Source organism: Falco biarmicus, chromosome 1 (assembly GCF_023638135.1).
Source record: "Falco biarmicus isolate bFalBia1 chromosome 1, bFalBia1.pri, whole genome shotgun sequence".
Classification (NCBI taxonomy): domain Eukaryota; kingdom Metazoa; phylum Chordata; class Aves; order Falconiformes; family Falconidae; genus Falco; species Falco biarmicus.
The window spans coordinates 25,529,312-25,554,829 of NC_079288.1; the positions used below are offsets into that span (position 1 = coordinate 25,529,312).

At 47.7% G+C, this 25,518-nt stretch overlaps 1 protein-coding gene across 3 annotated transcripts in view; it reads right to left on the reverse strand.

The window, feature by feature from the left end:
- Window positions 1-25,518, reverse strand: part of CALN1 (calneuron 1) — a 130,890-nt gene that overhangs the window by 45,784 nt on the left and 59,588 nt on the right. For all 3 annotated transcript variants that reach the window (XR_008819867.1, XM_056326654.1, XM_056326653.1), the window contains exon 4: window positions 17,156-17,268. Coding sequence is in view for 2 of the 3 variants with exons in the window: in XM_056326654.1 (XP_056182629.1) it covers window positions 17,156-17,268 (113 nt within the window). In the remaining variant the exon portion in view is untranslated. The remainder of the gene's footprint in view (window positions 1-17,155; window positions 17,269-25,518) is intronic.

Sequence of the window (25,518 nt, forward strand, 5' to 3'; positions counted from 1 at the left end):
TCCAGCCATTAAGGTGTGAGCCCATCCCCAATATTAAGGCTTTCCACTTCCCACTTCCATTTTAGTAACGGTCTGCTTCAAATTTATGTATCTGTTTGTGTTTGGTCCTGTTTCCTAGTTGCTCTGTCTTCTTTCTGCTCTGTACTTTGGCATTATTAACAAGAAATGTTCCCATCCCTGTAGCAAGTAGACGTTTTGACCCCTAGCTGTGGCTTTCAGATGCAAACACCAAGTTCTCATAATCAAGTATTTGTTTGTCCCCAGCTACTGTAAAGTCTTCTTGGCTGGCCTCCGTATCTCATTTTCTTCAAATTCATTATTTTGGATGTGATTATTACGTTTGCTTGGGTTTTGTATTTAAGCAGAGCATCAAGTTACGTGAAGTGAGCTCTCTGCACAGCCAGGGTGACAGCAGCAGGACCCGCTGACAAAGAGGGATTCTCCAGAGCCGTGTCCTGCTTCCTCCAGGTGTGCTATCACACAAGGCTGTGTAACAACCCACTGCTCAGGGGGTCATAAATCACATCGCTCCATAACGCAGCCCGTGGAGTTAAAGGGGTGCATCTCCTGCCCGTGACTAACACGGAGTGAAAACAGCCGAAGCGACAGCCCCGGATGGAGTCAGGAGATGCTGAAGACCTCTTGTGCATCCATGAGCCCTGCAAAACTTGAGGAAATGTTTGCACACAGCACCCAACAAACGAAATCACCCCTAGTGTTTTGCAGTTTATTGTCAGAAATTTGCATCTGTAGCATCTGCCGACAAAACCCAGTCGCTACATCCCATCAGAGGGGAACTGGCCATGTGCAAAACGAGAACAAAAGCAAAAGCCTGCAGGGCTGAAGGCTGTTGACTGCCGTGCACCAGCGGCATTTGCTGCGCTGTTACAGTCAGACCCGGCCTCTGGTCAAGCAACAAATCATGACTTTACATTTGCTGTAACCACAGTGAGCCAGGAAAGCTCTGATTTACTTCTGACCGAGCCTTGGCGAAGTTGTGAAGGAGAAGAGGGATGGGAGCTTTGTGGCTGTGGGTATTCCATGCATCACGGGAGTTTCAGGACGAGTCGATGACACCGATGCAAACAGCAGCTATTCCAGAGTGCCCCACTGCGCATGCAGCACTGAAAAGCTTTGCAGAAACATGGGAGCCTGGAGAGGTTTCTGGAAACCCATGCCCAAACCTGGTCTTGGACAGTACCTCCTGCCCCTTACTTTTCTGCAGGACCCCCACCATTGCACTTCCCACCTCCCGCTCAAAGCTCAAGCTTCAGCAGGTTGCCCAGGACTGTGTCTACTCAGGCTCAGAATATCTCCAAGAACGCACTCTAACAACACGATAATTTCTAAAAATCATGCTACAAAGCAAGGAGCAGCCACAGTGCTTACCTAAGGCAGACCTCACAGAAGTCGGCAGGAATGCCATACAAATTAGCCATGTTTTGTAGGACCAACCCATGCATGCTAACCTTTATCTTAATCATCTGCAGATCAGTAACAGGGAAAAAACAAAAGCAATCATGTGCTCAGGGGCTGATCACAGAAGTCAGAAGTTGCTGGCCAGACCCGGTGCAAAAGCCTCCTGCAATCACATGCTTTAACAGTAAATCATGCTATCAGCACACGAAGTTGCTGAATTACTGTCTCAGCAGGTCTGAACAGCACTGATTCCCTTTTCTCCTCTCTTTGAGGTGAGCAGCTTTTTAACATTAATACAACCTCTTAACACAGAGCTTCTCTACGCATACGTACACCGTCATACGGCTGTCTGTGACGAGCTATGCAGGTGTATTTCCGCATCTCCGCCTGTCTCTCCCTTTTTATTGAAGGAATTCAGATAAGTAAGTGTCCAAGACTTGGCCTGATGGAAACTGTACCAGTCTCTGGTCAAAAAGCATCATCAGCATAACTGTGCTCTACCAGAACAGAGAAAAGGCAAACCAGTGCCCTGATGGGATAAAGGGCATATTAGGAAGGACTACGCTGCACACTGTGACGGAGAGAGGTGAACAGCTGGGCACAGAAGCATCACAGCCCTGCTGCTGTGGCGAGGGAGGCACAGCGAGCGAGGCAACAGTGGCAGGGGCACGGCACGCAGGGTGAGCACGGCAGAACCATGAAGGGCAAACTGCTGACACAACCCGAAAGAATATCAACAGGGAACGACAAAAGTCCACACAAAGGCTTAATGGGGACTCCATTCCCCACTCAGCTCTCTAACAATCACTCCGGGGTGCATTAAAACTACCCAAGAGATGGAAAAGCATCTGCCATTAGCCACGTTACAGCAGGCAAGGCAGCAATGCTCCCTGCCTTGGCTGGCTGGGGGCCCTTGCTGTGGTGGCATCTCTGAGACATCAGAGACCCAGTGTCTACTCAAAGGCATCACCTAACAATTGCAACCCAAACTCATCAAAAGATTCTAAGCTCAGGATTTAATTTTGCAGGTGATAAATCAAATGGATGGTGATTTAATTCTAGGAGCAATTTAGATGTCTATCAAAGGGCATATGCAAGACAGGTCTGGAGGTTTTGAAAACAGCCAGAGCCAGGCAAAATAATGCCAACAATCGTATGGAGGTTTAGTTGTGGGCACCGTCTCGTAATGAGGTCCATAACGAGCTCGTATGGATAACTGGGATATTTCTGCACGTTGTGGAACAGACACATTCAGAGAAGGAAAGTTAGAAGCAGTCTCCTCAGAGACTGTACTTGCTTCACATTCAGAAAAGGAGAATATATATATATATATATAATCAAGATACCATATTCACTAGAAATTTCTGAGCTGCAGTAAACCACACACCACTGGATTTCTGAAACCATCATTTCCTGTTGCAATTAAAATTTTAACATCATCCATATTTCTTCTATGCCCCTGGATGCGCGAGTGTGATAGACCACTTTCAGTGTGTTTCTTCCCACAGATTCCACGCCTTGTCTGCTATAAATCACATTATTCCTACCCTTGATTCCCATCTGCTTCTACGTGCATGTATAGCACGTACTTGGGCTTTCATCATTCCAGCAGTAACGGGTCCGATCCTGGGGCACTTTGTTGGGGGTGATAAGTGAAGTCAGCAGTGATTATCAAACAGACAGAAAAGAGCCGGGGTGGAAGTGGAGAGAGGATTAGAATTTTTTCTAGTGAATTTTAATGGACTTTAATCAGCTACTCCACGTTGATTACCATAAACCTTTTGAGTCTATGTTTCATATGCAAGTATGCATGACGGTGATTGATACGGGTTTTCAACTCACCTAATTTAATTCCTGTACAGCAATCAACAGTCATCTGTCTCCAAAGCAATCAGACTGGCCTGTGCGAGGAGATGAGAAGAGCTCGGCAGGCTTTCCCAGCCCTTCCCCTGCCCCTGCTCCCAGGGCTGGCACTGCTCCTTACCCGGACCCTGCCACGGCACAGCCCTGCTTGACCTTGGCCATGGCCAGGAGCATCAGTGAGAACCATCACAGAGAGAGGGGCTGTCAGAAAAGCAAGATACAAGCTACCAGAGGAGCGAGTATCCTTCAGCACATGGATCACGATCATCTTTACCCTGGGGAAACCCACAGACATCTGTAGGAAGTTTGCAGAGAGAACAATTCACCACTGAAATAGTAAAAATGCACTCAAAACCCAGTAGTGTAGCAGGATTTGCAAGTATCTGTCACCAGTTATAGATACCTGCCCTAAATCAGGTGCATTTCTACTGGCTCGGTAGCCAGCCAGGCTATGTGTAGCAACCAAATGCTGTGCCTGATAGCTATACCTGACAAATTAGGAGTTTAAAAAATGGAAAACCCCCTATCAAATATGGTAAAGTAATTCTCATTTTGCCAGGTCCTAAATGGATCCATTTTCTGTTACAAATGACATAATAGAAAGCCCATTTGATTTGTCTGGTGAAAAACATGCTCCAGAAAAATAAAAATGCTGTGTTACTTGTGAGTAAAAAGCATTTTAAAACATTGAGACAGAACAGGCACATATTCAGTAAAAACAATGCAGAAATTCTGGGAATAACAGCAGTTTCAAAGTGTCTTTGATGAAAGTTTCAGTTGGGAAAAAACAAAGGGTAATATTTCAATAAAATTGGATTCATGAAAACATTTTGATTGTCTCTAATCATCAGCGTCAATATTCTCTAAGGCATTATCCAGCTATCCTAAATGAAAGCACCATTTCAATAAGGGAGGAAGGAGCACAGCAAAGTAGACAAGACTCAGCTCTTCCCTTAGTTCCTAAGATCCCAATCTTGGATTGATGCCAGCATTTCCTGCCTGTGCCCTTGTGCCCAGCATGAATCAAGAAGATGCAAACCTAAGAACAAATTTAAATTGCCTGAGCAAGTTGAGAGCAAGACCCAAAGGTTTGGCTCGGGATAGCCGGCTTACATCCCCTTCCAGCCCACAAGGCTACTTTGGGATGCTATTTCAGACCAGTCCAGCCCTGTCCCACACAGGTTTGCTTGTTCACCATTCACCTCTATTCTGAGGCATGCACAACTGAAATGGTGATTTTTTTTCCCCCCTAAATCGAGTGCTTAGTGAGCCCTGTCCTACACAGGAGGAAACATGGAGCCGTGCAAACCTACAGAAGAGGCAGAAGGCAGCAAAGCCTCAGCTGGCTCCAGACACACCAGGACCAGAGCTGAGGTCCCTCTCCACCTGCCTGGACTTACCACCACCATAGTGGTTTCTTCTTGTTCTCTTAAACATTTTACAAAGTTAACAAAACAACAAAAAGCCCAGGAAAGAGGTGTCCTCTTTCTGCAGCACTCCAGTGCACGCCTTTCCTGAGCTGAACCAGCAATCCCTGGAGGGTTTCATCATCATTTGATTCTACGATTACAATATATTCCACTTTTGCTCTGAAAATTCCCTTGGGATTCAAGCATTTTTGAATGTCAGTAGGAAAAAGAGATTGAGTCTACTGTGGCTATTTGAATGCTGCAAGAGCATTTCTGAGCTGGGAGTTCAGTAGCAGTTTCACACCGGTCTGTAATGAAGATGTGACGTTAGAAAAATGCAAGGATGGAGCTGATATGTAGCAAGAAGCAGCTAGTATTGGGGAAAGGATATATTTTAACCTAACATACTGGCTGATTTTGTGAAAGCATGTGCCTGCAAACCAACTAGCCATAAAATAAATATTACTGGCTCAGTTGTCTCAATACAAAGGACACAAGTGCTGAAAGCTGAAGTTCACAGGTTTATCTTCACAGAGGATCGCTGTTCCTGAAACCTACATGCAGCCTGTCTGCTTTTCTGACAGCTCTTTTCAGATTCTGCTCCCCTAAAAAGCATAATTTTATTTCATTTGTCTTTTCGTTGCTCTGTCACATCCCAAAGTTCGAAGGAACTGGAGCTTTGTGCGTGCAGGGGGAGCTGATGGATTGACAGTGTTGGCTTGTACTAACAACCCCTGAGCAAGCCAGCCTCTGGGGGAAAAAAATCTAAACTAACACACTCAGCAAGAGTAGAAAGAGATTAAAAACATGCAAATCATTTTTCTATGATTATTTTCTTTTCCCCTATCTCTCCTTCAGGGGAAGGCAACCGTCCTCTATGCTCTGCTCCAAAAACGGGGCATTTCCATGAATTCCACCTGTGGACCTTTCTGGGTTATCTCCTGAGATTTGTGTCTCTGCTCAGCGATGGGAAGTTGGACATCAGTGTATACCTCTGGAGGGAACTCTAATGTTATCCTGGCTCATTTTGAACAAAGATCTTTCCCTTACATGCTAGATCTGCTTATTTCCATGAAAGAAGCATCAAAATCAGTTTTGAACGCTTCCCACCAAGCTCACACATATATTGAATACTTCCACCAGCTTTCTTGAGGTCTCTGGACTTCTGCCATAAGCATCTGCATCCTGATCTGTTTTCTCAACTGTGAGTAAATGTAATCGGTTACGTATTTACTTATTTTAATAACTACTTTGCAGTGTTATGTGTTACTCAACAGTAAAAATAATAATTAAAAAAATCCTGTGTGGCTCTCCAGACTACATCAGGACTACCAGCTCTGGAGACTGCACGCATCTCAGAGTGTAAGATTTCTTTCTTTTCCAGCACAGAAATATACTCAAACCTCCACAGATAGCCAAATGATGGCACAGAAAGCAAACAAAGAAACTGTTTCACAATGAAGCGGCAAATTTGTTTGAAAAAAGACCTTAAGGAATTTGTCCTGAAGATCAGCATCTTCCCACCCACCTGGTAAAATTACAGTATCTCTCTGCTGGAAAATCGTATTAGTAAAGTCAGACCTTGGGGAAGAGCCTATTTGGCTCAGCCAGTACAGTGGCACTGTTTGCAGCGGGAGGTGATGCTTACAGCACTGGGAACATGCTCTCGGTACCTGCACATCACCCATCAGCCCAAGAAATTCTTGCCAAACTGAAAAAAACCCTCAAAGTTTGACAAGTCTGTTGGCAGCACTCGTGGCACAAGTTCTTGGAGAAACCAAGGCAAGAGCTTGCATAGACCCCAGGGAAGTGGGGGGAGGTGCGTGGCTCAGACCCTGTCCCGTGTCCTGCCATCAGAGAGGTCAGCATGGAGGGGAATGGGGTCTCAGGGCCACAGGTGGCCTTTAGACAGTCATTTCCCCATCTTCCCCTGCCCTCCACCTGAGGGCAGGGGCAGGATGGAGCTGGTTGTGTCTGCAGCATGGCCAGGGCATCTCCACCCTGATCGCCAGAGAAACATGTCTACCCTGATGGCCAGGGAAAAACATCCATATGGATGGCCAGGGAAACATCTCCATCCTGATGGCCATGGAAACATCTCCATCCTGATGACCAGGGATAAACCCCTGTCTGGATGGTCAGGGAAACATCTCCACCTTTATGGCAGCTCAAGATGGCTGGTGCTTGGGGAACTATCTGTTAGGGCCACCAATTTACCCACTACCATTGCTCCCCAGTAACACCAGTCAGGGACAGCCAGGCTGTGCCCTGTGCTGGAGGGGCACACCACAGAGGTGCTGAGACAGCCACCATGGCAAGGCACGGGCAGCCGGGAGACAGCCCTCCCCTCTGCAGGCAATGCCCAGCATGGCTGCTCCTTGTGCCCCTGTGCGAGCAGAACCCTGGCAGGTCTGGGCATCCTGCTGCTGCAACCTGAAAGAGGCACCGAGATGCTCCAGCAGCTGCTGCTGGCCCAGCTGTCAGCCCTCCGAGGCTGCAACACGAGGTATTTTGCTGATAAAACTGAGAAGCATAATATCTCACTGGGGTGTCACTTAGGGTTTGACGGTACCAGGTAGGTTTCTTTTGGCTTCAGATGTCAGGTTTCAGTAAACTGTGCTGAAAACCTCGGATACACACTGGGAAAATCAGAGTTACACATTGTGCTGTGGAAATTATCTGGCAGCCAGGAGCTGGAGGCTCCTCCTCAATGCCACCGCATCCACTGCTCCTCCAGCTCGCACCAACGAACTGCAGCCATCACCCGAGCTACCCATCGTCCCCACCGCAGTGGTCCTTTGCAGCTCTCCATTTGTATCTTTTCAGAGGTCTCTTTTCTTTTTTCTTCCCTTTTCTTTCGCGTAAAAGGTCGCTTTTCTTTTTAAACACGTTAGTTTGTTGTAAAGATTTGCCAACACTTTAGCTTTTTTTGTGTTGTTGTTTATAAGTGATGAGATGTCTTTTTTTCCCCTGTTTTTCCCTCTTATACTTCTTTTTAAAACCTTAGTGAAATTTTCACAATAGTTTTACTCTACGGAAACCCAGGGCTTGGAGACAGAGCAAGCGATAGATTTCCATCTCAAAGTGGGGATTCTTCAGAAAAAAGAAATAGAAAAAGGTCACCACCATCACATCTGTTTTAAAATTCTGAACTCTGATCTCCATGAAAATCAGACTTTCCTCATAGCCAATTAAAATTTCCCTCAACAAAATTATAGCAGTACAGTGAAATAGATAATTTTGTCACAAGAACATGAAGTATCTAGGCAAGCCAAAGGTAGTGTCCTCTGGTGACATCTGGGTTGCAGATCCTTGCATGTCCTTGTCTTTGTGCAGAGGGGAAAGATGGGTCCTGAGATGTAGCACTGGCTTAGGATTTAAGGACTGGTGGAGCCTCGGCTCTGGAAGAACCCCCTTCCTGACGTTGGGGCTGCAGGGAATATGGGATCTGAAGCCAAAACTGTTGTTCCTGAAGCTCCTCTGCATGAAACATGCCACCCCTGCTCCGTCACCTTTCAAAGGCATCAAAGTACATTCAAAGAAAAAAAAAATGCACCTGCCCTAACAAAACCAGCACCAGAGATATACGATGGCGTTCAGAGATGCTGGGGAATCTGAACCCCCTCAGCAAGGAGTCCACAAAAAGCAAGAAACTCTCTCCCCAGCCCACGTTCCTGGTACCCAGGTACACATCAGATAATGACCAAACACATTTACCTTTCCTACGCGCTGCTGCTTACATTTCTAAGCAAATCACTGTGAAAACCGCAGTGCAGTTCCTATATCACTCATCAGGCAGGGGCAAAAAAACCCCAATGACACATGGAGCTGCAGACTGAGTTTATATATAAGCTGGTACAGAAAAAATAACCTCTGTACCGTAAAGGTTGGATGAATGATCTGTATGTGAGTGCTCCAGAGAGTGCACAAAGCCAAATCACCACCTGCCAGGGCAGTCGTACACTGTCATTCAGCAGGCAGGATGCCTCTTCATATAAACTCTCTGTTTTAAACGGACTTTGAACCACAGCTGTAGTGCATTTCTGAAGGCTAAATGTATAAGTAAGCTGACTGAAGGTAAAAAACAGTTGAACAATGTAGTCTTGTTTTTTCTCCTGCTATTGGTACCAGTCCTGCTTTAGTTCACAACTGCTTTCAAACCTTTGCCATTTCCAGTGTCTCCAGTATCGAGCTATATAAATTTGATCCCGGTGACTTGAGATAAATGATTTTGTTACAGCAAAAACTGTGTACTGATGAAAATGTCCCTTCATAGAAATAGATAAAAGTGAGGCCACCCAAACACAATTGCTCACTCCTGCCTGCTGCCAAATCCACACACTGCAAAGGGCTTGCAGGGATGTGACAGTCTTGCTGTCCTTACCACCACGATCTGGACCACGAGCCTCTCCACATCTACATCAGCAGCTGTGACAGCGCTTCTGTGCTGGTTGTGCAGACCACAAACAAAGAGAAGTCTCTTGCCGATGGATTCATCACCTGCAAGTAGCCAGCTTTCACTGTGTTGCAACACTAACCACGGAGTGCAGCACACAGTGAGAACGTCTTTGTCAATGGAAGAAGGTTTAAAAAGGCAACCAGAACTCTTCTCATTGCACTGATAACAGCCTCAGCACCAGCAGAGCTGGCTTCCTGGACATAAATCAAAAAGGTACTTGAAACCCTTGGTGGGACTCGTCAGAGAGCATTTAGCTGTCCCCGGTGCACACATCTTGATCTAAGCCACTTTTCTATACCAAATGGAGAAAAAATGGCACGTTTGAAGCATGATGCATCTGTTCCTGAGGTTGATGCCTAAAGCAGATCCCTTGAATTGCGCCCTAGAAGTGGCTCTTTCTTTCTATTAACTCTAAAGGGAGTCCAAGCAGTATGCCGGGTTAGCTGAGATGAATTGCACACTGTCTGTACCAGCTACGTGGCCGGAGTCACCCTGCTCATCACCGCAACACAATCATCTGCATCCTTGCAATGGAAATTCTCATAACATTTTAAATCTGGATACAAGGAAACCACACATCAAATCCAAAAAGTAGGAACAGATATTGCAGGACACATTTAATTTCTGAAATTAGAAACATGGTCAGGACACTGGCGCTAATGGTGCACTGGGTGAACTTTATGACTCCAGCAGAGCAGAGCTCAGTATTAGCTGCCACAGGAAAGGTGTCTGCCTTGGCTCCCAGACCAAATTTCAGTGGTTTCTGTGGGAGAAGCAATGCCAAGGTTTTCACCCAGTCCTTCAGTTTGGTAGTATCCAGCTTGGAAACCCGAGAAAGTGTAGATCTTTAAGAAGTACAGAACTTCTTTTCTGTGGAAATCCCTTTAAGATATTTCAGGTTCAACAACCAAAATGTAGGCACCCTTGATGTTGCTAACACTGAAAACACTGCTGTGGGGTGGAGGGTTTTGTTCGGTGGGTGGGTGCAGGGAGGTGTGTGGTGCAATGGTACAGCCCCAGCTGCCCGTCCTTGACCACATCCATCAGGTTCTGGCACCCAAATTTTCAGCTGCACATTTCCTGACTTAAACCCCAAAGCAGTCACCAAGAGGGAGACCACTTACACGGGCACTAAGGGTGCACATACCTTCCACCCTGAATCTCAGCTTTCTTTCCAAGCAGCAGTTCCTCACCCACTTTAAACTACATGTTTACTACAGTCTAAATTTACTGTAGTTTAAACTACAGCCAAGCTGCAAAACCTGCCCTGCTGGGAGCCACACCGGCCCTGAGCATCAGGTGGTACCCTGAACCGCAAAACTCCTCCTCCATAGAAGTTGATCTGAGAAGGTTCTTTGAAAAGCTGAAACAGCAGCTGCTGAAATCCTAAAATCAAGAGCTATTTGCAGCAGGGCAGCTCACTACCATCACAAAATTGTGATGCAACATGTAAAATGGCCTGTCCCGTGGTTTAGCCGTATCCTACTCCTGCACAGAGGGGCTGCACTAGCCGAGGAGGAGGACGGTGAGGAGGGGAGGCCATGTACACCCCATGCCAGCCCCACTGCGAGAGGCAGGCTGCTATTCCAGCAATGCCGCGGTCCGCAGTGGTGGGGGGTAGTTGGATCTGTTACCATGTGAAATTGCACACGGAGACACAAACGTTTTCTCTGCAACTCAAGCAAGGCTAATTTGCCATCATCAAATTAACTCCTCTGCAGGGACAAGGGGAGAAAACTCACATGCAGGGAGAAATTGCATTAGGTTTATCTACTGGACTTCATAAAGAAAAATCCCTCTCTAAGCAAAATTGTCCTTGTAGAGAGCCAAGTGCTGCTGGAGGCAGCGCAGCTCCAACACGGCCCCTCATCCGCTGCCTTCCCTCCAACACCATTGCCTGCCATGGCTTCTCCGTACCCTGCTCTGTGCCACCGAGGTTCCCACACATTTTCCCCTTCATTTCACTCTATTAAAGCACTAATTGATTGACCAGATCACAAGAGCCCAGATCTCTCCCCCGGGACGCTGTTGCATTTGCAGTGACAACTGCAAACAAGCTTATGGATGGGCAGTTTTGCACAGCAAATCATTAAAGCTTCAGCAGCCGTGCTGGGATGACAAAACCACCGTGTCCCATCCCAGCCACGTCCCTGCACTCTCCCATGTCCACAGCCATCTTTGAGCCCCCCTTTACCCCCTGATCCCCCTCCCCAGCCAGTGCCAGAAGCAATACCATACAGCTGGATGTGAACCTTGGTCTGTTTTTCCTGCATCCGGGTAAGAAAATGCCCTTTGGTGCGTGCTGCCGTGCTTGCTGGTGCGGGAGCACAGGGGTTGCTGCTGCCTCTGGCCTGCTCCTGCTATCCCTCCTTCCCTGCCCAGGGGTGCTGCGGGATCTAGCTTTGATTGTACCCACTCACCCCCCAAAGATCATAAATCCCAATGTATTCCTCCCCCTAGCAAAGGTATGTGGAAGTCTGGAGAAACTAAAAGCTTTTCCCAAGCCAGAAAACATGAGCAGCTGCTGACCTGTGGCGTTTGTGGGACCTGCCTCCCCAGTTCTCTGGCTGTCCCCCCAAAAACCGAAAGACATCTCTACAGCAGAAAAATGAGATCTCTGAGCAGCACCTCCACAGCCCAAAGCACCACGTTGGTATTCTGGTCTTCCCACTCCTGCAAAGCAGCCTTATTTATCCCAAACCAACCAGCCTCCTCCCAAACACCAGTGAATTATACTGGGCGATACCTAATGCGATGAATGGGCACCATGTCTGAGCAGATGATACAGTGCCGTCCCCTCATGCAAGACAAAGCTTCCAGATACCCTTGCACAGGCAATGCATTAGCGCTGGCTGAAATGATGTTCCCTGCAGCTTCCATGTGCACACAGTAAAGAGAGAAGGAAAAAAATAGCAGGCAGCACTTTGCCTCTCAAATGATCACCATGGAAAGTATTGACTTTTCAAAATAATCTCATCAGTGCTGCTGGGTACAGAATTTATTCTGCATCTGATGCAGATGCACTCCTGTTGCTTAAGCATTCAGGCTTGTTCTGACTTCAAAAAGCATTTTAGCCAAGACAGAGAAGCTTATTTTAATTAAAAGCCTATAATCCAAGATTATCATTACTTCTGTTCCTGTTGCCTACCCCTAGACCCTGGAGATCCTCTACACTGTGTCCTGTGCAAACTATTTAACATTTACAGCTGAGGGTCTTTGCACTTAGAAACAATCTGGACACAAACTGTAACTGAATACGAAATTCCAGTTTCTCCCCTCTCTTTTCATCCCTCTCTTTGGCTCACAGTGGCTAGGCACAATGGACAGATTTGGAGTCTGTTTGCCAAAAAAAAAGAGCTAATATTTACTGGTAGCAATATTTGTCTTTTCTGTAACGCACTTGATCTAAATCGCTTTACAGACCTGAATGGCCATGCCTTGGAAATGCCTCAAAACTCACTTGTACAAAACACAGCCCTCGTCGCGTAACTGGAACCAGACTCATATCCCCTAAGCTCTGGAAAAACAAATTCTCATGCCTGAAAACTGATCAGATAGCATCTCTCTGATCATGAAGCAGCCACCGCACCACTGCAAAAACTCTGCTGGACACACTAAAGAAAACCAGCTTTAGGACAGTAAGTGCAAGGACCAGCAGGAGCAGCTCAGAGAAGGTGGGCATGGGAAGGTGAGTGATGGGTGGCCACTCTAAAAAATACAGAAGGAAAAAGATGGAAAGGGAAGGGGCGAGACACCCTGCAAGAGACCATGGGAAGTCAAACACCCCTGTGCAGGGCCAGGCTCATCTCCTCCCACCGGCTTTCAGAACAGCATTCAAGAGGTACTCTGAAAATCGCATCTATGCTCTTCTCATTTTGTTTTGGATAAATGCAGACCCTACAGAAGCAGCCAAAGGGGATGCCTGCATCATTGCTGCACGCTTGCCACGGCGGTTCTGCCCCAAACTGGGGAGAATGGGGCTTCACAGGGTGCTTCCAGCCTTCAGACTCCTCCTGACTGTGATCCTGCACACTGAGGACTGGCTAATGGTTACCAGGCAGCTGTGTATTTAATAAAAAAAAAATTCAGGCTGTCTTAAACATTTAAGACAGTTTCAGATGTCTGTGCATGGGCACACGTCACTTCCATTTGCACGCAGTTGGCACAAGGATGAGAAAACCGCTTGGAAACAGAGCCAGAGGCACCCGGGGCTGTTCTCCTCAGAGCAGTGCCTGGTGCACGCGGCATCTCACCAGGGAAAGATGGACTTTCTCGGAGATGCAGGAGAGTCCACCCTTCTCAGCTTTCCTGATATCAATGGTCTATACGGGCTTAGCCTGAAATAGTATTTGCAGGGATGATTTTTCCCTCCCCGTAAATACCTCCCGACCCAGTTGAGGGACCACGGAGAGCCATTCTAACTGGAGCAGAACTGATCACTGCTACCTGAGAAAGCAAGAGTCAGCCATCTTAAACACACACCAGTATGAGTCAATTTAAAGCCCGTGTGGGAAATCAAGGAGGAAAAATGTATCTGAGACCCTCCATGTCTCTTCAAACTGCCAACGCTCAGGTCTTGGCCAAATCCTGCTTCTCTCAGGCTGACCATTGCTCTTTAGGCAACACATGCGACAGGAGGGATGCATGCTTTCCCTATTATTTCAAGCCTGCCTCTTCCATGAATGATCCCTCTCTCTCCTCCCTATTCTTCCACTGCTTCTACCCCCTCCCCACCTCCTGCAGCCCCACCACTGTTGTAAGATCCTTCCCCTCTGCAGCTTTTGCCATCTGGAACCGCCTTCCTGTATCCCACCAACTCACTCCCAGCTTCATCTGCAAATGCATCTCCAGGCCCTCGCCTGTTCCTTTGAAATCCTCTCTCCTTCTGCTGCTGTTTATTATTTAACTCTGTCATTGCATTATTTAAAGCGCTATTAAGGCGTGTTTGGAACAGAGTCTGCACAGAAGTGCCACGGTATAGAAAGCTGGACCCTTGGCAGAAATACTCTGAGAGCCAAAATCGTGACAGTTGGAGGGAAGCTGTTTGGATGGAAGAGGGGAAGGCATGTTCTGGATGCCAACATGAATTTTCTCCCCCCTTGGGACGGATATAAGATCCTCTTCAAGACGTCTTTTGCTGCCTGCAGCTTTGGGGTGAGGTTTCATGGTAGCACCACCTGGCCAGCTGACACCAAGGCAAGTTGTCCCTTCTTGTTCCACCCTCGCTCCCCTTGTCACCAGTCCTTGTGGGCACTATCCCCTCCTTAAAACTGTTCTTTGGAGATGATTGCAGGGGTCAAGTGCTCTATCAGAAACCCAGACTCACCCCTCTCTCCCCGCTGTTCCTTTCCAGCAAATGTGAAAACTGCACATCAAGGGGATATGGGAAACAGCCAAGCCCTGATTCTGAAAAGGGCTTTGTTTCGAATCAGATGTAATCCTGCTGGGGATAATGCAGGTAGATAAATGCTTTTCTTAAAGACAAGGTGATTTATAGCCCAGCAATCAGCTTGGGTAAAACCAGGTAGGAATGGGCAACGGGAACCTGTTCCCTGAATGACATGTCCCCATGTGATTTTTTTCCTTGCCATTTCTTTGGGAATAAGCAGCAAAATTATTGTATTCTTCGTGAACTCTCCTACCCCAGAAGAAATGAAATGTGAGACAAAGCCTTCTTTTTAAGGGCTTTGAAATCCAGGAAAGTGCTGTGTAGAGATGTTCTTTTACCCTTACAAGTAGAAAACCACAAACATTTTTTTCCGAGCCTCTGGAGCACTTGTGCAATTCAGTCAAAGCTTTGCTGTCTGCAGACAGCCCCCACGGCTGTCCCTTCCCACGGTAGGGCCAGGTACCTGAAGTCTCTGCACTCCTGTTACTCATCCTACTGCAGCCTGGAGGGCACAAGCGCCATGGTCCCTCCTGCATGAAAGAGCAAGGTGAAAGCCGAGCCCAGGAGTCCTGCTGCTCTAAAACCAGAGCACAGGTCCTCCATTCCTTGCTTCCTCTGAGCAAAGCCACTGCAGGCATTTACATGGGCTGGAGGGTCACTAAATGGCAGCAGGTTAACCTGTGAGCTGAATTTTAGGGAGGGCTCCAGGCTTCTCTGCTTCCCCTTCAAACAGCTCAGCTCATGAACTTCATTTTCCCAAAGACTGTTTTTGCTTCTTGAACGGCTCTGGTGAGGCCAGTCTTGCCAGGGGTCTGGAAGGCACTGCTGTGGTTTAACCCCAGCTGGCAGCTCAGTACCACGCAGCCACTTGCTCGTTCCCACCCCAGCAGGATGGGGAGGAGAATCAGCAAAAAGGTAAAACTTGTGGGCTGAGATAAGAACAATTTAGTAATTGAAATAAACCAATATATAGTAATAAAAATAAAACCAACAACAACTATTGTAATGAAGAGGAGAGAGAAGGAGAGAGGAACAAAACCCAAAGGGTAAAAAAACCTCCAAGTGATGCTCACCACCCGCCGACTGATGCCCAGCCAGTCACCCAACAGCAATTGGCAGCCCCCGACCAACTCCCCCCAGTTTATATACTGAGCATGACGTCCCATGGGATGGGATAGCCCTTTGGCTAATTTGGGTCAGCTGTCCTGGCTGTGTCCCCTCCCGATTTCTTCTGCCCCTCCAGCCTCTGGCTGGCAGGGCCTGAGAAACTGTGAAGTCCTGGACTTGGTGTGAACATCACCCAGCAACAACCAAAACCATCAGTGTTTTTGCAATGTTATTTTCATACTAAATCCAAAACACAGCACTGCTCCCACTACTAAGCAGGAAAGTAACTGCATCCCAGCTGAAACCAGGACAGGCACCAGCAGCTCAGTGCAAGGGGACAGTGCTTCCTCCTCTCCCCGTTGCTCTTGTGTTGGGATGCAGCTGGCAAGGTGCAGTGGAGGCAATAAAACATTTGTGACTCTCACAGTCCCGCCCTTCATGGTGTGCATTTAGCTCTCGCATCCCCCCGTTTATGTTACAGCCCACTGTGGCTCCACCAATGCCAAACTCTTGCTTTGATGACCAAATACTAGAATCCAGACGGAGCTTTCCAGGGCTATTTCTTGTCACATGCCAGGAAGCCAGGAACAAGTTTTTAAAAGACTTTTACAAAGCTCCACCCAATTCAGCCTGGACAGTGCTGGAGGGTAGTAAAAGAAGACAGAAACACTTATATCCAGGTTTGACTCTTTTGATTCACATAAACTTGGTAACAGCTAAAGTTTATTAGCAAGCAAAGGCTGCTGGATGATCAATGAAATGAGCAGTAATCTCACAGGAAGCCACTCCTGTAATCCATTGGCAAGAAATGTGCAGCACTGTGTTTGGGGAGAGTTTCAGTCCCCGCTGTAACAGCCTGGACTGTCCTTGCTTTTTCAGGAAGGTCTAATGCTGTTTAAAGTCACATTGCACAGCAGATGTAAGGCAGCTCCTGCTGCCAGACCTGCCTCCCCTCTGATGCCTGAAACCAACCCCCCCCAGGGCAACACCTGGGGTAAAACTTGCACTGGCACAACATGATTACCCTCAGCCTCAGACCTGCATTAGCGGCAGAAGCACCGATCAGATGTGACTTGCACGGCATACCTCGCTCTGCTTGGAGCATCTCTGCCACAGCCAAGGGACTTTGAACAGCGGCACATTTCTGAAAGCAGCCAGACAGGTTCAATGTTCCTAAATCAACAGGCTCATCGAGAAAAATGTTTTTCTCTTCCAAAACTGAATTCCAAAATTCTCCCATACATGTTGCACAAATAGCTGGGTGCTTTGCTGTGGTCGGCTGCATTTCATCCACACTAAGTGCTTTCCCTTCATCCTGCACAGTGTTTAGCTGATAGCAGGTCCCTCCAGCAACACGCGATGGTCGTAAGACAGTACTCAGCAAGATGGGCCCCAGTAGCCTTTACATGAACATTCACGCTTAGCAAAACATCTTGTGCTCCTCAACAAATCAGTTCTAGAAGCTATTGACAGCTGGCTAAAGTTGCATTTGAAAAAACGACCACTTACCTGCCAGAATATGCTGTCTATTGTATTTCCCAGAAAGCCATCTCTGCCTTCCGATGATACCAGCTTAGGTCCCAGAATAGTCATAAATTCATCAAAATCAACCTGGCCATCCCCTGGAATGAAAGAAAAAGATCAATGTTTTCACGGAAGTACCACTTGGTGCCAGTGTCCAACGTGCTGCTCTGGATCTGCTGCACATCGTGGACACATACATGCCCTGTGACACCTCCTCCATCAACTTCACGGTGCCTACAGACCCAGGTTTCTTGTTATCCCAAAAAATGGCCCATGTTGTGGCATACCCACCCCCAAAAGACAGGACCAGGAGATGCACAAATAGAGATGAACTGGTCATCCTCCAACCCTGGAGAGTTTGTAGGCAAGTCACTTCTCAGAAAAAAAAAAAAAAACACCAAAACAGTTTTGGCAGGAGGACAGCAGCCATTAGCACGGCCAGGGCTCTTCCTCTCCACAGAGCTGCCAAACAGCCAGGTCTCTGCAAAGCTTTTACAGGGCCAACCCCATCCTCAAGAGGAAGGGAGTACACGCAGAGGGAAGAGCCAGACCATTGCGAATCCACAAGGCATTTCATCTCAGCTTTCCATCAGCATCCATCTCTTATAAGCCCTGTGTGCTCAGCATGCAGAGCAGGCAGTGGAGACACAGCTTCAGTGCCATTAGCAGGAAGAGGAGACTGCTCCTGCCACTAATGAACCGAGCCTACACAGTCCCCAGCCCCTGCAGTATATTGTATGTTTTGTAAATGAGGCACATGGCTGTTTGAAGTCTATCTGAGCATTGTATCAAATGCTACTTTTCCCTCAGAGAACTTCTGTGATGCTTAATGAAAATGGCAAAAAAAGGAAACTCGTGCCTGTTGGAGGATCTTAAAAATACCTGCTTCTCTGAACAGAGTATTTCAATGTCTATACGCCTCTCCTTCATCTGCCAGTCCATAGACATACCCTTCAACATGTTACTAGGCCAATTGATATGGGTGGATGGATATATTAGCCCTCCCTCACGTCTGGAAACAGAATCAGCAACTGTTAAGAGCTTTTGGTTGTTTTTCATTCAAATTCAGTTGGAACTGACTGCATCCACCGCTCCATGTAGTTGCTGTTGCTAAATTATTAGGTATAAGAAGTGTCTAAAACCATCAGACTAAAGCAGATCAATGCAAGGGCTACTATTAAACTGTCACTATTGACTGCAGTACCTGCAGCAGCCCCGCGTGACAGCTTTACCACATGCACTGCATGCTGCTGCTATCTGTCCTTTTTATTATATTTCATATGCTTGATCTAAGCATATGCACCAATGATTGAAATCTCTCCATGTCCTTATCTTCACAGAAACACAATGTGAAAATAAGCAGAGTCAAAACGCTTGTTTGCCAGAACAGTGATCTCTATTCACTACGCTCTGCTCATAATTTCAGGGAGACAAGAGTGAATATCCTAGGGGTGAGCCAGTGACAGGGGCTCTGAAAGGGAACCCAGCAGGGATCCGTAGTAGCTTTGATCCTGTAACGTGCAAGAAGACCCCATCCAGCTGCTAAAGTTGCTGACACCGTCAGGGCTCAGCACATGCTGAAAGGCTTTGCAGGGCTGGAGTGGGCTGAGCACTTGCAGAACGGAGCTCATTTCTGGGACAGCTTATTAAGCAGAAAAGGAAAGGGGTGGGCACCCCATCACTTGCAAAGCCATTTTTGTGAAACATTTATGGGCTACAAGAAAATGTGTTTCTTCTCCCCCACGGGAGGCATCAGTTTATGACATCAAGTCGGATTGTATCAGTCACAGCACGCTGGATCATGTTGGGGAAGGTAATGCAAGGTGACAGTGGATTCGGGGCGATCTGCATTGTGGTACATCACTTCAAGGGAAAGGCAGGAACAAAACCATGCACGATGATGCAAATAGGGTTAAAGAAATTAGCCAGATTAGCAAGAAAACAATTTGCATTTTAAAGAGGTTCTAGCACCTACCCGTGCATATATTTGGTCTATCCATACGCAACCCCAAAATATTGAGTTATTCAATCTGATTTCTACAATGTCATTTCATCCACAGAGGAGATGCAGGACATACGAGAGACACATGACTCATGAGAAAGAGGGTGCCAGGACTCCTGGGCTCTGTGTCTGACTCAGAACAAGACTCTGGGCAAACCCTGGCTCATGACTTCCTTGTGCCTTTGCCAGGGATCATAACTAACTTCACAGGGTTTAATTATCTGCATAATTATAGCATTTTCCACAACCTCAGAAGAAAAATGCCATTACAAAATGCATTATCCCCTTATTGACTGCTTTTTCAATTAAAACTGTTAACTAGCAAGGAAACAAGACCCCAAAACATTTTGCTGATAGAAATATCCCTTTTAACATTCATTTTAAGCTGCAGAAAACAAACCTTCCTGCCATCAGGATCTCAGGAGACTGCAGCATCATAATATCAGGAAAGAGAACTCAGAGTTTTGGCTGAAAACTCCTTTTACAGTATTCAACACCCAGGAGAGGAATATTATAAAAAACAATACAGAGGCTCCAAGATGCACCCAGTGCAATTCTGCATGGTGGCAGGGTGAACGTGCATGGGCTTGCTCTCCACAGCCAGGGTGTAACCAGGCAGTGCCCAACAGCCACATCGCCTGTAGGATCTACAAGCACCCAGGCCACCCATCAGGTCCTGGGAGCACTTGGCTTGAGATTTGTGTTGCGTACAGTCAAAAGATGCCTTCCTCCGCCTCCTCCTCCCCGCCACAGTCACGTACACAGTGCTACAAGCTGACGTGCGATGCACACATCAAGCATCTGTTTGAGGAGCTGCACTGGAGGCAAACACCGCACTCGTCCCCGGCTTCGGCTCCGCTGTGCCTGCAGATGTGCTCCTCGCCTGACAGTGGTTCATGTTCAGAGCAAGCAACGTGCGGCGTATTCAGAAATGAATTGTAGTTGGGTTTAAGGGATGGGAGGAAGGGGTGCATGCTGGAGCATGCGTGCTGTCTACACTGCTCTCACCTTCCTTGCTCCTTCCCATGAGCCATCCAGCAAGCCCTGAACACACCGCTGTCAGCAGCCATCACAGCCCCCAGTCCCTCGCCATCTCCCTAGGCCAATTTATAATGTGTGCAGTGTTCACATCCTGCCCCCACCTTCTGCCTCCAAGCTCACTTTAACTGCTTCAGCAAGAACTCAACACACTGAAGGAAAACAACCTCCTAAGGGCAGACGGGGCACAAGCAGGCGAAAAGCTACAGCCAGGATGGAGCGGGCTGTGCTCCCTGACCAGCAATGATCACAGTGGTTCTCCTCTCCCGGCTCCCACCAGTTACAAATGCAAATGGGGTTTATTAATCCAACAAACTCGACCCACCAGTCCCTGACTGGTGAAGGCACTCACACATTGCAATAGCTTATTTACAGACTGGGAGGTCAGGGAAACCTCGAGGCATGGTGGTGCAGGTCAGCTGGGGCAGGGGAAGACCTGCAGGTGGGTGAGGGCCAGAGGGGCTCCAGGCAGGATGCAGCCCAGATGACACCCCATCCCCAAGTGACCACCTATCAGCCAAGGGACGGTCACTGCTTCTGTGGGTGATCTTAACAAAACACCAGAGCTGAGCTTAACCCCTGGTTTTAAACGACCTGAAACATTTATTTACTTACGGTTATGCCCTAACATTTTTGTCCCCCATAATTTTTCCTCTCAATCCTGGCATTAATGTCAAGGAGTCAGAAGGGGGTTAGCAATCATGTGGCTGAACCTCGCATGACTAAAACTATGACTCAGAACATTGCTGGCCACATCATCAGAGTCAGATCAGATCTGCTTATCATTACTAGTCTGTTAGCATTGGCTGGGTGCTAAGTGCTTCCAGATACCCACAAAGGTTTGCTCCTTGCAAGACACTCTCTCAGTTCTGACGAAACCCAGGCAAATGTGATAATAAAAAGGAATGGCAAGTAGATGCACTGTCAACAGACCCGGAGCGATTTTGTGAGCCTGGCTCATTGCTCCATCACAGAAAGAGGATGCTGAGGGCACCCAGCAACATCTTTGGGACCTCTGGCAAGCTTTTCAGTGTCCAAAGACCATGCACAGCCAGCAAAGGGGTCCTGGACCCGTCAAAGTCAACACACACACTGTTCACTCACTGAGGGAAGAAAGACCTTGGGGGTCATTTCACATTGAAGACCCCCAGCATCAGTTTGCCATGCTGTGAGCTCGGTTTGGCTGCCACCATTCAGCTCCACAGAGCTACAGCAGGGAATCGTTGGGCCCCACATCATGGCTACCATCTGCACACCGAGATGACGGAGCAGCAGCTAAGAGTAGCGTGGACCTGAGAAACCAAGCTCTTTCCAGCTCTCCCATACACTGAAGCCCAAGGAAATTTGCTTGGGACCTGACTGCCCCAAGGAAGGGGTGTCTGCACCTCTGAAAAATGTCCATTAGGTCTTCTAAATAAACCAAAGGGATGTAGAAAAAGGAAAAGCACTAATGACTCAGCGTATAGACTGTAGAACCACCACTGCACTCCCAGGGAGCAAACCCTGGGTTGGACATGCATGTTGGGGGGAACCAAAGGAGCCTCCAGCACTTTTGAAGGGGGATTTTCTCTCTAAGCTATTTGCCTTCAGCACCACCAATTCATTCATATTGGGACTCTGCTCCCAGATCCCCGGGCCAAAGAAGTTTCTAACTGCTATCAAGTCGCTCTTGCTGGAGGTGCGGTGCTGCACTGGTGTATAAGAGCTGAGCACAGAAAATCACAGCCCTCTCTCTAGGCTGATGGGCTTTCATCTCCAGCCCAAGGATTTCATCTTCCCTCAGCCCCCTTGACTTTACTAAAGGGGAGAAGGGAAGGCTGTATTTGCTGGAGGATATTAAGCAGGAAAGATGCAAGCGTTTGAGGGCAGGCAGAGCTCTGCAGTCACCTTGTCAGGGCACCAAGGATTGCAACCGCAGCACGAGATACCTCCAGCTGCACTCTTACACCCAGCCTGAGCCCCATCCTGCCTTTCTGCTGGTACATTTGCCCTCACCCCACAAGATCCACTGTCAGTGGTTTGCCCAGGTTGGATGCCAGGCAGGGAGAGTGCAGCAGACCACCCCCAACCCACACAGCATCTGGAAGAGGAGAGGGGGATCGGGCTGAGCTGGGATGGCAAATCCCCATGTCTCAGGTAATAGCTGGCTGTGTGTGGGCTCTTGCAAAGTCTCCTGTCAGAGCTCTTCTCCTTTGAAGAAATAATTAAATGCTCAGAGGAGCAGCAGTGTGAACGCATCTCACCCTCCATCCCATGGGAGAGCCCTGACCCTCAGCCTTCAGTCGACCGCTGTCTGTCCAAAAGTCTCCCACTGGAGCAGCTCCCTTGGAGGATGTAATTAAATATTCATTGGGCTGGAGAAAGACAGAGCAGGAGAGGAAAAGAGAGGGGGAAAACGTGCATGGATTGTATCGCCTACACCCAAGGGCAGAACAGAGACTTACACCTGGTTTCCAGAGCCTTGTGCTTTAAGCTAGGCACCTGGCTAATCCGGCCTGACTGCTTCCTAAATAACCCTTTTCCCGGGCCAGTCTCAGGATAATCGGGTTCCCCCTCCTCCTTAAATTTTCTTGTCATGGCACTAAAATGAGGCACACATTTAAACAGAGACAAGGAGCTGCTGTGTGTAGACTGCTAAGTATTCATGCTTTTTTTTCCTCGAGTTTGACCTCCAGAGTGCAGCTAGGTGATATATTTAAAGTTAATGAGCTAGTCTTTTGCAGCTTGGGTCCCAGGCGCACACAACACTTCTGTTTATTTTTATTCTCTTAATAGCTAGCTGCAATGACTCTGTCCCAGTCTGTGTCATTGTGCCCATAAAGTAACCTGTGCAGTAATAATACAGTCTGGTGCAGGCTGTTGCTGTTGTGTCTTGAAGTGAAGCAGGGGATGTGCACAGAAAAGCTCCAGCCACAGATATTTCCCAGACGAGTATTTCAGTTTTTAGAGATTTTAAGGTCAGAGGAGAACAGCCTGATTGCCAGCCTCACTCTTTCCCCAGCACGACCCAGAGACATTCTGCCTAATTACAGCTTCAATCCATAACTTCAACGACAGCTAGGGAAAGTCTTTCATAAAACTTTCAACTTTGAGAACAGTTTTAATCACAGACATCCATGAAATTGGCTGAAATGAAGAGATAATGCTCCACTGCAATGCTGACACAGCTGTTTTGCAGTGGGGAAACTGAGGCACAGAGCATCCCCTTCCCAAAGGTTACCAGAAAGGAGGCTGCCAGCAGAGCTGGGTGCCAGACCTCCCCAACCTGCCTACATGGTGATGCACAGGCACAGAACGTGCAACCAGTCCCCAGGGTGGAGAAGGGTGACAATAAGCATCTTCTATTTCCAAAGACTCCTGTTTCATTCCTTTGGGAGTTTCTGCCCCAGAGCCATCTGCAGAACTTCTCTGATATTCCCTAACAAGGCATATATGCAAAAAATTTAATTTCTCATTTCTCTTGCTCCTTGGGAACAAGTGGGGACATACCCATCAGCTACTCTTCTACTGTTCACCAGCTCTGCCACACATCCCACAGCTTTAGAGATTTAGAGGAAAAACTTCACTGGAGCTGAAGGAAAGGGTGAAACATCTCCACTGGAGCCCAGCCTGTCCCTTAGGGGCACCCCCATGTTCTGCAGTTTTAGGAGCGGCTGTGCGGAGCTGGCTGCTCTGGCTCAATGACAGCTACACATAAAAGATTAGCAAATTGTACAGACACATGATCCTGGAGGAGGAAATTTCCATGGGGTCTGAAAGGCTCAGAGCCCAGAAAGACAGAGCTGGAGGTGCATCCATCCGACACCGAGAAAAGGACCTTGAGAGTTACTCATTTTGACAGCCTTTGGCTCATCTTGCAAGGAAGAGGAAATGGCTGCAGAGGACTTGTTTGCTTCCCTATTAAAAAAAAAAAAAATAATTAAAAAAATCTATTAAGTGCCCATGTTTGCCCAGGGGGAGCCTGTCCAGGAGCTGACATGCGAGACAGTGATTGAAGAGGACCGGGGGCTCTGCCTCTGCGGCGCCCGGCGTGGCATGTCCCGTGCTCCACCACAAGCACTAGAACAAGCAGTATGCTGCTAGCGCTTGGCTAGAAGACAAGTCCAACAAAAACAGCGACTGCAGTAAAACAAACAAACAAAAAATCCATCAGACACCTGCCAAGCAGTGTGCTGGCTTCACTCCTGCCCTGGGAAGCTGCAGGATGCCCCTGTCACCGTCCCTGGGACCAGCTGTCCTGCAGGCAGGGCAGTGCAGAGCCTGCGGAGCGGAGCATGGTATCCCTCCAGCGTGGCCACTGCAAGCCCCCCCCCCCCCCCCATCCCCTCCAACCTGCATCCCCTGGGATCATCTCCCTCTGCAAAGGCACCTGGCACCTAAAAACAACAGGGCTCATTTTGTAGGTCTTCACAGAACCCTCACATCTTGCAAGTTGCCACCAGTCGATCCCTTTGTGAAATGGATCAAGAAGAGGAAAATCATGTCCCGACTAACCAGGACTTTAATTATTCTTGCTCCCCAGGAATAGCAGGAGAGCTCTGCGTGCATGTGGCAGCCATCAGACAGTTTGGCACAACTTTGAGACAACCAGAGAGTCACAGGCTCATTAAAACAGAGGGATAGATGTGCTGCCTGTGGCATATGCATTCTGTGAAACCAAAATCAGAATACCAGGAATATTGCATTTTAAGGAAAAAATAAAATTAAACAAGGATGCAAAGAAATTACAAGGCATGCCTGCATGAGACGGATCACAGGTCGCGTGCTGTGTTCTGCAGAGGACTCTGCCCTGTTGGAGCACGGGGTGGACAGGCTGCAGGGAGGGAACTGCAATTGCACTTCTTGTCCCGTCTAATCAACACGGCTGCACGTAGCCATCCAGGCACGGCACTGAAGACAGAATTTGATATCAGTTATGAACCTCTTCCTGGTACTGAGCTGCAAATCTGACTAGCTTCACCAGCAACAATAATTACTCTTCATTCTTTGCAGTGAGAGCACATAATATGATAATCTCCATTTTACAAATCAAAGCAGACACGAAGAAAGTGGCCTCTATAAATAAAGACAAGTCTCATCAAATCCATCTCACTGACCAAGCTTCTCAGCTCAGCAACGCACTTTAAAAGACAACCACGCTGAAATGTTTCTAAATCATTTCTCACACGTAAAAGTCAGAGGCCTCTGAGTACAGAGGACAAACCCAAAGTCTGCAACAACCTGTCCGTGCTTTTCCTATTAACTTCGCATTTTAAACACAGAATCTGTTGCTGGCTTGCCTCCTGCAGCCTGGGCTATTTTACACAAG